Source organism: Arabidopsis thaliana, assembly GCF_000001735.4.
Source record: "Arabidopsis thaliana chromosome 1 sequence".
NCBI lineage: Eukaryota > Viridiplantae > Streptophyta > Magnoliopsida > Brassicales > Brassicaceae > Arabidopsis > Arabidopsis thaliana.
Genome location: NC_003070.9, coordinates 20,467,462 through 20,481,211, shown reverse-complemented (window position 1 = coordinate 20,481,211; position 13,750 = coordinate 20,467,462). Strand labels below are relative to the sequence as shown.

The 13,750-nt window shown below is 36.8% G+C and overlaps 2 protein-coding genes and 3 pseudogenes across 9 annotated transcripts; 3 read left to right on the top strand and 2 right to left on the bottom strand.

Annotated features, from left to right (window-relative positions):
- Positions 1-1,442: 1,442 nt before the first annotated feature.
- Positions 1,443-3,182, top strand: AT1G54930 (GRF zinc finger / Zinc knuckle protein; the record flags this gene model as incomplete). Of its 2 annotated transcripts, none has more annotated exons than NM_001333680.1 (3): positions 1,443-1,897; positions 1,967-2,225; positions 2,371-3,182. In NM_001333680.1, the coding sequence occupies 3 exons, from the start codon at positions 1,541-1,543 to the stop codon at positions 2,943-2,945; spliced, it is 1,191 nt and encodes a 396-aa protein (NP_001322651.1). In that variant the 3' UTR covers positions 2,946-3,182. The 2 variants fall into 2 exon arrangements, with proteins under 2 accessions (NP_001322651.1, NP_175890.1); NM_104366.2 differs by having other exon boundaries at positions 1,541-1,768; positions 2,371-3,102.
- Positions 3,183-3,438: 256 nt separating this feature from the next.
- Positions 3,439-4,588, top strand: AT1G54926 (annotated as a pseudogene; the record flags this gene model as incomplete). The annotated part of the gene is made up of 4 exons: positions 3,439-3,503; positions 3,697-3,837; positions 3,881-4,040; positions 4,133-4,588.
- Positions 4,589-4,643: 55 nt separating this feature from the next.
- AT1G54923 lies at positions 4,644-5,455 on the top strand (annotated as a pseudogene; the record flags this gene model as incomplete). Its single annotated transcript has 4 exons — positions 4,644-4,701; positions 4,767-4,855; positions 4,944-5,039; positions 5,294-5,455.
- Positions 5,456-6,018: 563 nt separating this feature from the next.
- On the bottom strand, positions 6,019-10,534 carry AT1G54920 (uncharacterized protein). Of its 4 annotated transcripts, none has more exons than NM_202303.4 (9): positions 9,610-10,516; positions 9,189-9,410; positions 8,911-9,114; positions 7,821-8,498; positions 7,631-7,690; positions 7,260-7,421; positions 6,945-7,161; positions 6,546-6,866; positions 6,019-6,435 (listed from the first exon to the last, which is right to left on the bottom strand). In NM_202303.4, the coding sequence occupies exons 1-9, from the start codon at positions 10,294-10,296 to the stop codon at positions 6,314-6,316; spliced, it is 2,673 nt and encodes an 890-aa protein (NP_974032.1). In that variant the 5' UTR covers positions 10,297-10,516; the 3' UTR covers positions 6,019-6,313. The 4 variants fall into 4 exon arrangements, with proteins under 4 accessions (NP_974032.1, NP_001321030.1, NP_001185229.1 ...); NM_001198300.1 differs by having other exon boundaries at positions 6,032-6,435; positions 7,230-7,421; positions 9,189-9,413; positions 9,610-10,534; NM_104363.3 differs by having other exon boundaries at positions 6,054-6,435; positions 6,546-6,861; positions 9,610-10,459.
- Positions 10,535-10,964: 430 nt separating this feature from the next.
- On the bottom strand, positions 10,965-11,187 carry AT1G54905 (annotated as a pseudogene; the record flags this gene model as incomplete). The annotated part of the gene is made up of 1 exon: positions 10,965-11,187.
- Positions 11,188-13,750: the final 2,563 nt, after the last annotated feature.

Below are 13,750 nucleotides of genomic sequence, written 5' to 3'. Positions count from 1 at the left end.
ATTTCATTTTTAAAAATTCTTTTGCTGTTTCAAAAGTAAATTGTTATCAAAATATTTACCTTAGTTTTTAATACTGTTTCTAATGTTTTGAATTATTGAAACATATTATCTATGTAATATTTTAGAAAGTTAACAAATTATTTAATATAGCAAAAATAAAATATTGAAAATCTACTAATTTAGTAATATTATAGTAGTTGTTCAGTATTATTTTATTTGATGATTAGAATTTAAGTAGTATACATAAATATATAAATAGAATTTATAGCATATAATAAAGAAGAAGAAAAATTGGTAATTATTTGAATAAGAAAATTTGTGTGAAAATTTCTTTATAAATACAATTTTCTTTACTTTTAGCATATAAACTACCTAAAAAAATAATCTTACCAGAAGTTATAAAACACTTATTTGAAACTCACCCTTTGTTTTTTTCAGCTGATCACCCGGATTCACCCCTACTAAAAGGTTTGTTTCTTCTTATGTTAATCATCACTATTCTATTAACTATTTTTAATGAATATATACTCGTTGGTTTTCTAATAAGATCCACTTTTAAAACAGTCCTGTGTGAAAAATAAATTTTGTCATGAAACTAATCCTTACAATAATAGTTGAATTATGAACCTGATTCCAAGTAGTTGCTTACTAGGCAACCACACACCACGTCGACATTTGTTTTCATGTCAAACCCATGTCTTTTTTCCAACATTATAAGTTTTGACCCTTCTATTTTTGGTGAGAAAAACAAATGTCTACATATAGTATCACATTTCTGGCTTATTATATATCATCAATACTAATATTAATACAATTATTATTGATCTTAAATAATAAATTAAAAGAGTACATAAGAATTATTGTTGAGACAGAGACAGTGGAAGCCACTATATGAAATATCATAGATATATATAATTGTTCACATTTCATTTAGAATTTATATAAAATTATATTTAAAAAATTCTTAATAAAAAACGAAATACAGAATCTAAACTATGACCAAAACAAACAAAAATTAGTTTTGGTGTTATAAATTATTTTTTACAACTTTTAAATATAAGCTGAAACTTATTTTGATAAAGAAAGAACTGCAAATTCTTAGCGAACCCATAAATTTGCTTATTTTTGGATTTGTCCATCAATAACAATAACTATGTCAAAAAAAAAAAACAATAATTATGTCAAAGTATTGTAACAAAGAGGAATCTCACTAAATTACGATGAATATAAAACTATTGGCAAAATAGCAAAACAAACTTAATGTTACAACTCAATTTTATCTTTGTTTATTCAAAATTATATAGAGATGATGATGTTATCTTTTGTAAAGATTTAACGACCGTTGTGACTAAGAAAAAAATCTCCCAAATCGAGAACAAAGCTATTTCACCCGTCTTGTCTACTCTCAAATGTCTTGACCTTTTTTTTTTTTTTTTTTTTGAAATTTTTAAAAATTAAGAAGAAAAAACTTAAAGTATTTGAAAAAGAGAATCTGAGAGGAGCACGACGAGTCGACGACTATTACTTCCTCTGATCAGCCATGTCCAGTGGCGATTGCTTCCATTGTCATCAACCAGGCCACTGGGCCAAAAACTGTCCTCTCAAAACCACTACGAAACCCACCGCCGCCGCAGCCCCTTCTCCGCCGGACATTCACTGTCCCTGCAACGCCGGACCTTGCAACACTGTGACTTCTAAAACTGAGAAAAACCCAAACAGGAGATTCTACACATGCCCAAGCTGTGGATATTTCAAGTGGTGTGATCAAGTAAGTATCAAATCTGAGCCACTCTCTGTTCTTCCTACTTGTCCTTGTGGCGCAGGGCCTTGTAAAAGAGTAACATTCATTCATGGACCAAACACTCAACGTTCTTACTTTGCTTGCTGCGTTAAGAAGGTAACAAAAGAAAACGAAACTCTTTTTCATTACAATAAGAGTCTGATTTGAAAAGTTGTTTTGTTTTAGGGTTTAGGAGATTGTGGATTCTTTAAATGGGAGGATGGTGAGAGTTTGCTACATGAAACTGAGTTGGACTCTGATGGTAATGTGAAAAGGAACAGACTTGGAGTTGTGGTTGAATTAGAATTGAATCCAGCTTCATCTAGTGAGTCTAATACTCTTGGAAACAGAATTGTTGATACTCTTCCAGTGAATCCAGTCACTGTGGGAAAGGAATCGATTCCGGTTTTCGCAGGTTTCAACGATCAAGGATCGGTCTCCAACAGTGAGTTGTTTTACATTTTGGCAGTCACTAATTTTGGAATGCAGCAAACAAAGTTGTTGTGTGTGCATTATCCGGTGTTCTTGATGCTAGGCAATTTTTCATTTCATTTGAGTGCTTATATTCCTTTATGTTGTTTTTTTGCTAGGCATTGTCCCTTCATTTGATTTGATTACACTGTATGACGATGCGGTTCGCCTTGAGACGAAAGAGCCAGTACTCCCTTCAGTTGCCCCTAAACATCTTGATACTCAAGTGGAGACTTTGTGTGGTAATGCATTGGAGGCCGTAGAGAGTAGTTCTCAGAACACAAGCGATCTAGTTTTGAATGCTAACAACAAACCTGAGCATATACATCAACGAGCTGCGACATCTGGTGAAACCGAGGCCTCATATTCAGGTAGCTCCTCCATGATGGTACTTATTGAGCAATATAAGTCAGAGAAGCTCTATCTCGAGAGTATATCTATGAAACATGTTGAGGCGTTGACTGCCTATACGGGTTCGTACAAGCAGTTAGAGTCGCTTCGTGATAGAGCACATAGTCTTAAGAAGCAGTTACTTGAGGTAGAGAAACAGGTGAAGCTTTGTGAGGCTGAGACCTCAGAGTTTGCAGCAAGTGTTCAAGAAGTTTCTGGTGAAATGGCGAAATCGCAGAAGAAAATGGTGGAGATAGCTGGGAAAGTAGCTAAGGAAGTGAGAGTTGACAAGCAAAGGGATTAAGCAGCTCCGTAGAGAAGAAGAAGTAGAAGAAGAAGCAGAAGAAGAAGCTGAGAATGGACTTATCTTCCACATGAATGTTTCTATAATCTGTATATTGAAGATGATCGACGTTTTGTAAAACTTGTATTATTTAGGGCTAAGCATTTTGTGATATTCCTAAATAACAGCCACAATATTATTTAGCTTGTAGTCTTTGTCCTTTCCTTGAATCAGATAATGAAGTTAACTATAGTCACCCTCCATGTTGATCCACATTTGCTGCATTGTACGTAACAAGGCTTTAGCTTCTGCTTCCAGCGGTGATAGTACAGTTCCAATTTTTGCAAAACTCGACAAGCAGTAGGTTTGTAACGCCCGTGTCCCAAGTTAGGGAGTAAACAAGATCTCTCACCCGCCGAATTCGAGGACGAATTCAGTTTAAGGGGGTAGACTTGTAACGACCGCGTCCCGCGTTCATAAAAAAGGCCGGTTTGTTTTAGGAGAAAACTAGATCATGGTCGAGGAACGGACCAAAATACTTAGTAGGAAGAACGAGAAAGTTCAAGCCGAACCAGCTAGGTGAGCTGGACAAGCTGGATGAACTAGCTAGCTAAGCTAGGTGAGCTAAACCAGCTGTAAGACTAGCTAGCTCAGCTAGGTGAGCTGACCGTCAGCTCGACTGAGCTCGGTGAGCTAATCAAGTACTGACCCAGCTGGGTGGTCCGGTCAGCTGACACTCGAGCTGGTGGACTGTGGTAGCTCACGGGTGAAGAGGTGTCTCGGCCAAAAGGTGTAAGGTCGAGCGGGTACCAACGAACGGTTGCATCGCCCAAAGGATGCAAGGAACAGATGTGACCTTTCGAAAGGATGCAAAGAACGGATGTGACCTTTCGGAAGGGTGCAAGAACCGGATGTGATGCTTCGGGAAGCATCCATTCGCCTCCTATATAAGGGAGGACGCCCAAGGCATTTCACATCATCTCACAACATCCAAAACACCATAAAACATTCTTAAAGGAGTCCCAACACATCCTAGAGTTGTTGGTCGGAAAGGGGGTGCGGCTCGGCGAGTATAACTCGACCGAACTGATGCGCATGCTACCTCCCGGTCCAACGGTTCGATGGAGTGTAGAGGATGGAGAGGGTAGACCGTTCGTCTTAGAGACGAATCGGATCTGGTAGACCGATCGTTGGATCGGATCGGCCAGACCGATCGTCAGACGGATCGGATCGGCCAGACGGATCGGACAGACCGATCGTCGGACGGGTCAGATGGGACAGGCCGATCGTCTGACGGAACGGGTCGGACAGACCGATCGTCGGATGAGATGGATCGAGAAAAGTGTTCGAGGAAGCACAAGGATAAGTGCATCCGAACACACCCAAGGGTCCCCCATGGATGCAATCTTACCGATAAAGGGAGAAAGCACCAAGAATGGGTAAGGAACGTGATTCACCATATAGGATCAACATCGCGGTCGCCTTCATGTATCTATCTCCTTAGCCATGGTGAAACCGATCAGAGATCGGTAAGACCAAAGGGTGACTCGACGGATAAACAACGGGAAAGTCCACTGTGGGAACCGATGGACAAAACGGATGTTGGACCCGCGAGCAAACCTAAGGCCGACGGAAGAAAGATTTCATGGGCTAGCCTACGATGATCCAGTGGATGAATCCACGGACCCTTGGGTGTGATAAGGATATCGTTCGGACCGCATGGATGGATCATTAAGCCGAAAGCTTTATCGACCACCATGGACCGGACGGATAAACGGTTAGTAAACCGTGGGCGGTCGTAGTGTTAAACGACCGGAACAGAAACATGGATGGTTCGATAAGCCGAGGACTCAATCGTCCACCATGTAGCCGGAGGGGCGTACGTTTGGAGAACGAATGGACCAATAAGCCAAGAGCTTGATTCGGCCATCGTGAACCAAGGGAATCGTACGATCCCCAATCTCTATCGTTGTACTTAGACCAGTGGGGTTGGTTGGTTGTATGGCTAAGTAACGATAGGGATTGGTTCATCAATTCACGACCGATGACGAGTCGTTGAACGAATGGAGTAAGGCGACAAACGGGCTAAGGAATCAAATCCGCATATTGACCAAGGTATGTAACGATCTAGCTTATTAGTTAAGATAGACGTTTGGTAATTGACCGTGAAAGTAGGATAAAGGAATATGCGATTGTTTGGCTTAGAATGGTTAGCGAACATATGCATGTCTTGACCGAGTAAAGGATCGATCTAAGTCTAAGGAACAAAGACGATAAAACCGGTACAAGAGTTGGTTAGAATTAAACCAAGGTTAGAAAGACTTCCGCTGTGTAATAAGAGAGCGATTATAGAATTTAGCCTCGTAAAGGCGATTCAACATAGAATTGCCTTTACGAGGCTAAATTCTATAATCGCTCTCTTATTACACAGTCCACCAGCTCGAGTGTCAGCTGACCGGACCACCCAGCTGGGTCAGTACTTGATTAGCTCACCGAGCTCAGTCGAGCTGACGGTCAGCTCACCTAGCTGAGCTAGCTAGTCTTACAGCTGGTTTAGCTCACCTATCTAGTTCATCCAGCTTGTCCAGCTCACCTAGCTGGTTCGGCTTGAACTTTCTCGTTCTTCCTACTAAGTATTTTGGTCCGTTCCTCGACCATGATCTAGTTTTCTCCTAAAACAAACCGGCCTTTTTTATGAACGCGGGACGCGGTCGTTACAAGGTTTCCTTCTAATCACAGACAGTCTCTGGAAACAGTTACTTGAAGTAGAGAAACAGATGAAGCTTTATGAGGCTGAGACCTCACAATTTGCAATGAGGTAAGCTAAATCAGTTACTTCTCTGCAAAAGGCTCTTTCAAAACACATACATTCACAGGAAGGATTTAGCATCAAAGGCATACTAAAGAGAGAGAGTCACAAAATAATTGATAGATTCAGGTGCTGCATAACAGCTTTGACATGTTTCATCAATCTTGATACCATTTAAGTTTAGCACATGGACAATCCCTGCATAGAAAATTAGAAAGTGTTCTGATTTAGATGCCACTTTACGCTTGCATATTCCTTGTTTCAACTCCATGTGAATCTCTGCAACCTCAGAACACCATTACGTTGGAAGATTTTACTGTGACATTGTAAAAATAAATGAAATCATTATACTGACTTATTGCTTCGTTCGATACAAAAATAAATCCTCCGTAAAACCTGGGAATATTCTCAATTAATGAAACCCAAACCCATTCGATATAAATTACAATACAACGACCAAAACAAATCAAACATTATAAACAAATAAGTATAGGTGTATATTTGTTTTGGTCGAAAATGCTCTGCGGTGAGAATAGCTTGCCGGGTGAGTTATGAGTGTAGTGTATGTTTCTTCTTTATTCTAAGAGACAATAGGAAAATGGTGGCCAGGAAGGTTCGGTGGATCGCGGCTGATCAGATTGGCCCATATATTCGCAAGAGGTAGCAAGTAATGCTCTCCGTTCCACTCCACCGTCTTGATTCCTGCTTCACAGATCCGAATGAAGTAAGCATATTCAGAGTTTCGGATCATGGCGGTTGCATCATTTAGGTCTATATGATCTTTCTAAACACAATTTCTAGAATAAGCGTACCTGGTACTATGTCAGTATTTAGCCCAGAAATGTAACATGTGGGTGATGTGGCTGAGGTGATGCACGTGTAGAGCGTGAAAGCGTCAACTTCGTTTATATACTTGATTGATTCTAGAAGTTGATCGGCAGAATCGTCATGACTATTCAGCAGAGCTTCTACTAGCCCAGAGCTCAACCACAACTTCAAACACTCATCCAGAACAGCCAACACATTGGATGATGTTGGAGCTAATAAAATCCACGGTTTATATAATCTGGTTGATGCTCTCAGAATTTTTACTACTCTGTAAATTTCTCCCACTGAGAGAGCATAGCTCTTCCCTGGTCACACAGAATCAGAATAAGTCACGGATGAAAATGGCCTCAATGCAAGAGGATTAATGGGCTAATGGTTGGTACCTTGAGGTTTAGATAGGATTTCTTCTTGGACATCATTTTTAATCACCTGCTTCCAAATGGATGCAGCATGTCGCAATTCTTGAGCACAGGTCGAAGAAATTTCAAACCAAGTTGAAGCGTATTTCGACTGTTGCTCAAGAGAACCCAAGTTTATGATCTTCAGGGTCAGTGTGGCGTGTTTGAGTAGTTCGATTGTTGATTTCCAGTCCTTCTCTGCCTATGAAAAAATGTTCATTATTTCTTCAGTGTAAATATTTCACGTTAAAACCATTCATCTCAATATACAGGGCACCGAGAACTCCGACAGAACTTAACTGATAACAATCTCTCTGTCAGGAGATCTTCTGAATCAAGTTCTCGAAACTTTGGCTCCTGGAGAGCCTTATAAAGTTCAGTCATGCCAGAAGATCCTGGTTGAAGACTTTCTAGGTTGACTCCACTGATCAAAACATCATTGTTCAGCAAGTTTTGCAGATCCTATAAGAAAAAATATCAGGAATTAGCAAAAAAATAGGAGGGAGCCACTGCATAATAACTCATAATTAAGTTTCAGATGACAATTGCCTTCTAAATTCATAAGTTATCTGTCAAGGGTCTCCTAGTTGTGATATTCAATAACTATAGTGACTTTGCAGCATTCCCATGATTCGCTAAGCAAGATTTAGGAAAACGTTGAATATACCTACCTCGATTTCACTGTCGCATTTTTGAACTTCATCAGAATCCGCAGCCTTGTCACGAGCTTCCTTCAATAACAAAATTTCAAATCATGAAACGAAAATTAAAAGATAGGATGTACAAGAAAATGTTATGAAGGAAAAGGTCTTTTAAATTAGTTTTCTGAAAATGTTATGCAGACACAAAAAGTCTGCTGACCTTTAATTTCTCGAGATGATATAGAGCAATGTGGTATAATTCAATCTTCAGCTTATGAAAGAGATCTTGGTAATCATTAGGCTCTATCCGAATTACTGTTTTATCATGCAATTCTCCAAAACCATTTGGAACAGAGGATTGATTCCCAACTTCATTTTCGACAGAACTATGTTTATATTCCCACAAACCATTATCTCCTATCCTCGACATGGAATCTTTCACAGGCTGTGTTGGACCTTGAAACTCCCATGAATCATCGTCAAACTCATCGACAACTTCTGTGACGTCAGACATTTTCAAGGCTGGAGAAGGCCCTTGAAACTCCCAAGTACTGTCAAAATCATCAGCACCTTCTGCTATGCCTGAATCTGTTATGGGCATTTTGGGGCCCTGAAATTCCCATGAATCATCCTCACCATTTACTTCATTAGAAGCAGTTGCAGAGTTTTCTAAAATATTAACAGCATTCTTCTCCTCCACCTGACTGTATAATCTGGATATTAAGTCACTGATGGACACAGTTGGACTTGGAGCCTTAGTTTTCTCTCTCACAGGAAAATCGCTGGCTAAAACAAAACTATCTTCATGAACCAAAGTGTCAGAGGTTTCCGATTTCTCATCCTCGAAAAAGGACAATGGCAAGACTCCCTTGGGCTTGCCTGTCTGTACTTCCTTTTCCTGAGAACAAGTAAGTACAAAATCAGGAAGGTGAAAAGGCAATTCCATTAAGCTAAACAATTTGTATAGAGGTTTCAGCCTCGGAAAAAATAAAAGAAATTATATATAAACAAAGGCAAATCTTAGCAGCAGTTCTATATGTTTGGACCTAATTAATGTTCAACCCGAGGTAGTAATATACCAACCGAAGGTTAAGCAAAGTTACAGATGAATAGCATGTCAGTTATAAACATTTAGTAGATATGACAGATTACCCAAGATCAGAGTAACAATACCATCAAAAGTCAAAACTAGTCATTTCAAATCCAGCAGACAAAATATCTGTTAAGCCCTTTTTTTTGTTGGAAATAAGAAACATCATGTGTTATCCAGATTCAGAATCAATTCCTGTGCGGATTAAAACAGAAATTACCTCTTTCTCGTTTCCAATTTCCAAAGATGGCTGCTTAAAGGCCCAAGAAGTTCCTCCAGAATTCACATCTCCATTGCTTGGAAAGGAAATCGAGCCATTTTCCATCTTTTTCGTCTCTTTCTCAACACTTGATTGAAAAGAGTTGGTTGTTTCAAGTTTAGAAACGGGTTCAAAACCAAATCCGAACCCCCAGCCGTTAGATTCCTGAAAACACATGACAAGTAAAGCTTGTACCCTCTGCCAATGCAAGGATATTTTTTATGAAATGAGCCTTGTACCTTGTTAGTTAAATCGCGCTTTGGCTCTTTCGCTTCAGCAACCTTAAACTCCCATCCGCCATTGTCCCAAGGGTCATCATCTCCATTTTCCCGTTCAGCCACTAACTTAACTGCATCTACTTTAGCAGTATCAAAATTTGGACCTGTTCCATTTATAGCAGGTGAACTCCAAACACCTGAACTTACATCCGCTGTATTCTGGACCGCTTTCTCTCGTTCCTCCTGCTAGAATACAGATATGTAAAAGCGCATCACAACATCTTGCTGACTATGTCAAAATGTCAACGTAAAGATTCATCTCCCTTAATATATCTTAAAAAAACTATACAAATAGCAAAACATTACAAATTGCTCTACGCAACAAGTACAATTTCCTCACTAGAGAACAATAAGAAAAGGCGTAAGCTTATCTACAACATACCTTATAACTTCCACCAAGAGTTCCAAACATAGACTCAGCAGTCTTAAACTCCCAACCATCAAGATCATCGTCACTTTTATCGGCAAATCCCAAATCTGAATAATTTGGATCCAATGTGACCTCAATAGTACTTGAATTCAGCACATTGCTCGCCTTGACAGACCTTTCTGTACCCAAATTCAAAGGATTCGTCTCCAAGCTAACAGCTGAATTCTCGATTTTACGATTCGAACTTGAGAGATCTACATTGAATCCACCTGAATTCCCATGATTGTTATCACTATGTCCGTTCTTTCTATACAGATTTGGGATCAAACCACTAATTTCAACAGTATGATTTGTATTCGAATCCACTACTCTATTCACAGATCCGTTGCTATCATTGCGTTTACTGGAAAACGAATCGAATGAGAATCCAAACGATGGAACCGACGCACTTGATTCTGTATCGTCTTCTTCTTCTTCTCCGAACACAGAGAGTGGCACTGGACCACGAGAAGTAACCCAATTCGCCTGACTCTTCTTCTCCGACTCGATCCGATTATGTGATGAATCAGCACCGTTGCGATCTGAATCGAAAGCATCGGAAGAGTCGACGAAATCTCCCCAATCATCATCCCCGCCGTTGTTTCCTGTGGATGTATCGACAATTGGCGAGGGGGAGAAGAAGAAATCGAGGCCGTTCATTTGATCGGGAAACCAGTTTTTAACGGATGGATTTTGAAAGCTTCGGTTTTAGTCGGTAGTTTTAAGCTCCGCCTAGTTGCTGGGTGGGTGCGCAGGATAGCTTACCCTGCGCACTTGAATCTTGTGCGATTTCTCAATGATTGCATTGTTTTATACTCCATTCGTAAAATACGTTAATTGTTATTCTAGTCTAAAAAGATGTTAAGGCTCTTGACTAAACGCATCAAATGCGGATGTTAGAATTTGCGAAAACCGACGGTTATGGTTTATAAGAATGATTTAAAAAAGCGTGCGAGGTTGGGTTAGTAGGGGTCAAACGGTTCTGATTTTTCCGTTAATCGATTTTTAAATATTCTACCCGAGTTATTCGAACAAATATTTGGTTTGATTCGATTTTGTTATATCAGTTTGGTTATATGTTTATAAGTTCGATTTAGTTAGGCTATTGATTTTCGAAGAATTTTGATATATATTTTATTCATTTTTTTGGTATAATCCGACAAATCGAATCGACTCAATAATTAAGCGCATCTTAAAAGCATGATGACCAGTTCACCTAAAGTAAATAAATTTGACCAAAACCGATTCGGTTCACTTCACAAAACTTTAATTTGCATATTTATCGTAAGCTAGTTTTTTACAAAGAGATTTAATCGCAGTTAAAAAAAAATAATAATAATATTTATACTAATACATCCCTTCAAGATGAACGTAGTTTGCAAAGTCCAATCTTGTAAATCAACGCATCGAAAAGACTTCGTGAGCGCGTCAGCTAGCTTGGTTATCGAGATTATGTGTGAAACGCGACGAGTTTTGGCTTGAACTTATTCTCAAACAAAGTGATAGTCAAGTGTCAAATGATTCATTCGAGAATGAAAACCAAGTCCATAACTCATCGAGAATGAAAAATACATAGCGGAAGCGTGGTAGACCCATAACCCACATGTCCCATGATCGGAACCTGGCTCTAATACCATGTAGAAAGGTTATAAACTAATAATTATTATTAACAAGGGTTTTCATATATATATACATGTGGTAATGTGGTAGAGGATCTTAGCATATATACGCATAAATCTTTTATAAAATATTTTGCCTAAATTATAGGTACAAAATATAACAATATATCTATACTATAAAGTGTCTCATATACTCAAGATATTTCTTTCTAATTCAATTATTTCATAATCAATCTCTTTGCGGATGTTAGCTATCTTTTCAACAATGTGATGATTTGAGAATGACAAGGGCTTCTTGAGAGTAATCATGTCTAAATCAGACCATGCAAAAATTATTGTGTCTTTATTGTATAGGTTTTTAAATGCTACCAAGCTCAAGAATGTACAAGATGTGCTCTATGCCAATATTATCTACAATTTCCAATAACTGATGAAATGCATGTAAGAGATTTGGTTAATTCATTATCTTATAATGGAAGTTAAATTAAGTGCTTGGGATATATTGTTTTAACTTATACAATTAACTACTAACCTTCATGACAAAATCTATAGTCGGACGACATTTCAAGTAATAACAATTCATATCTAGACAACTAGAAATCTTTTTTGTTTGACAATAATATTGATATTGATAAAGATTTATCAAGGTTTTGTGATTAACAATTAAACATTACCAAGTTGTTGTTATAAATGTTCATATAAAATAAAAAAATATAGAAAATAAAAATAGTTTACTAAGGTAGGAAGAAAAAAGTGTCATTTTTAAAACTACCCTTTTATGTGTTTTATTTTGAAAAGTACAATTCTTCTATTTAAATAAAAACTACATTTTATATATATGTAATATGACATTTAACCTGATATAAATTAAAAGCTATATTTTTAATAAATCAAAACTAAATTCAAAATTTGGAGAAAAAGATAAACTAAATTTAAAATAAATATTAATTATTATCATACATTCGTTTAGTTTTCTTTTAAGATAATGATTGTTTATTGACTTTTTATACTAAAATTAACAATATAATATCTAAAAATATTATAAAGTTTATAGCTCAATATTATCATGTTCTATAAGGCAAAACAAATCTCAAAAACTCCAAACATATGAACTCAACAAAGTTTACATCTCTGAAAAAATTGCAAGGTAAACGTTCTAACCATATACCTAAACTATACAATATGTTGAGTTCAGGTAACTTTTCATGTGGTAAAATATTCATTTTTTAATATTAGAATATTCATTATTAACCTTTTATGAAAAATTAAGGATAACAAATCCTTACATTGAAAATTATATAACAATTTGGTAAAACTAAAATATTTATTTATTATTAAAAATTGATATTGTATTTAAAATTTAAATACGTTTACATAATTTTCAATTTATTTATTATTAACAATTTGCCAATCTTAGATATTAATATGTTTAAAACGAAATGTTAATATGTTTATTGTTAAGTCAATCCTCTAATATACGGCGGCACTACTACATCGAGTGTTTTTTTTTGCGGTTTATTTTCAATATCTAATATACTAGTTGGATTTTGACCAAAAAAGTGTATCCTAGTTTGGTGTGCTTTTATGGTTTATTGAATTAATATTAATATACTTAATATGGTAAATTACTTTTCTATAGCATACATACGAATTAGTTTGGTGTGCTTTTAGGTCCATTCCACGCCACATGGATTAGGATAAAGTCAAAACATATGAAAATCAGAAACTGAGTTTTGGGTTTGGTAGGGTTTAAGAAAAAATAAAGATGACTTCGAATGATCTACTTGCTTGTACTTCTCTTTGTCAAGATTCTCAGAAAAAATTTCAGGAGTTAAGATCCATATAAGATAAAACATTTTACTATTTTTAATTAATACTCTGATCTAACATTAACATTTTATGTTGAGAGTGTTGACTTTGTGAAAATATAGTGATAGAAAAGTCTTATCGCATTGAGAATTTTGTTGTTCATTACTATTGCAGTCACTGTAACAATCAATCTTCTTCGACATTGAATGTTACAGTAATTTTGGTTGACATGAGCAACAACATTAAGCAAGAAATTTCATCATATGGAGCTATTTGTTTTATGAGAAAAACCTATATCAATATTGTATGGAAACAAGCTATAAACCACAAAATGAAGTGTAAATTCATATCCATTGATGATAATGACGAGGAGGTGCACAACAATGACAACCTTATTATTTGTCATTATACGTTTTACGGTTTGTGTTTATTTTGTTTAATTATTTGACTTAAGGATTAACAAAAAAATGTAGAAAAATAAAATTTGAATGAAGAACATATAATTGTTCTTCCGTAGAAGAACCCGAGAAGACGGGAATACAAGAAAATTTAAAGACACGAGTGAAAAGTGACGCAATAAATAGGACATTGCAAACATCAATATTCTAAAGTAAGACACGTAGCACAATTATCGAGTATTAACATTTTCAAATCCAATAGCTACAAAAAGCTTATCCTTTTAGATA

What these genes read in the sequence shown, in the direction of transcription:
- AT1G54920 (NM_001198300.1), bottom strand. Translation starts at nt 10,296, where the DNA reads ATGAACGGCCTCGATTTCTTCTTCTCCCCCTCGCCAATTGTCGATACA. An exon ending in AAATTGGAAACGAGAAAGAG is followed by an intron (nt 8,499 to 8,910) that starts GTAATTTCTGTT and finishes ACTTGTTCTCAG; the next exon opens with GAAAAGGAAGTACAGACAGG. An exon ending in GTCGGAGTTCTCGGTGCCCT is followed by an intron (nt 7,162 to 7,229) that starts GTATATTGAGAT and finishes ATTTTTTCATAG; the next exon opens with GCAGAGAAGGACTGGAAATC.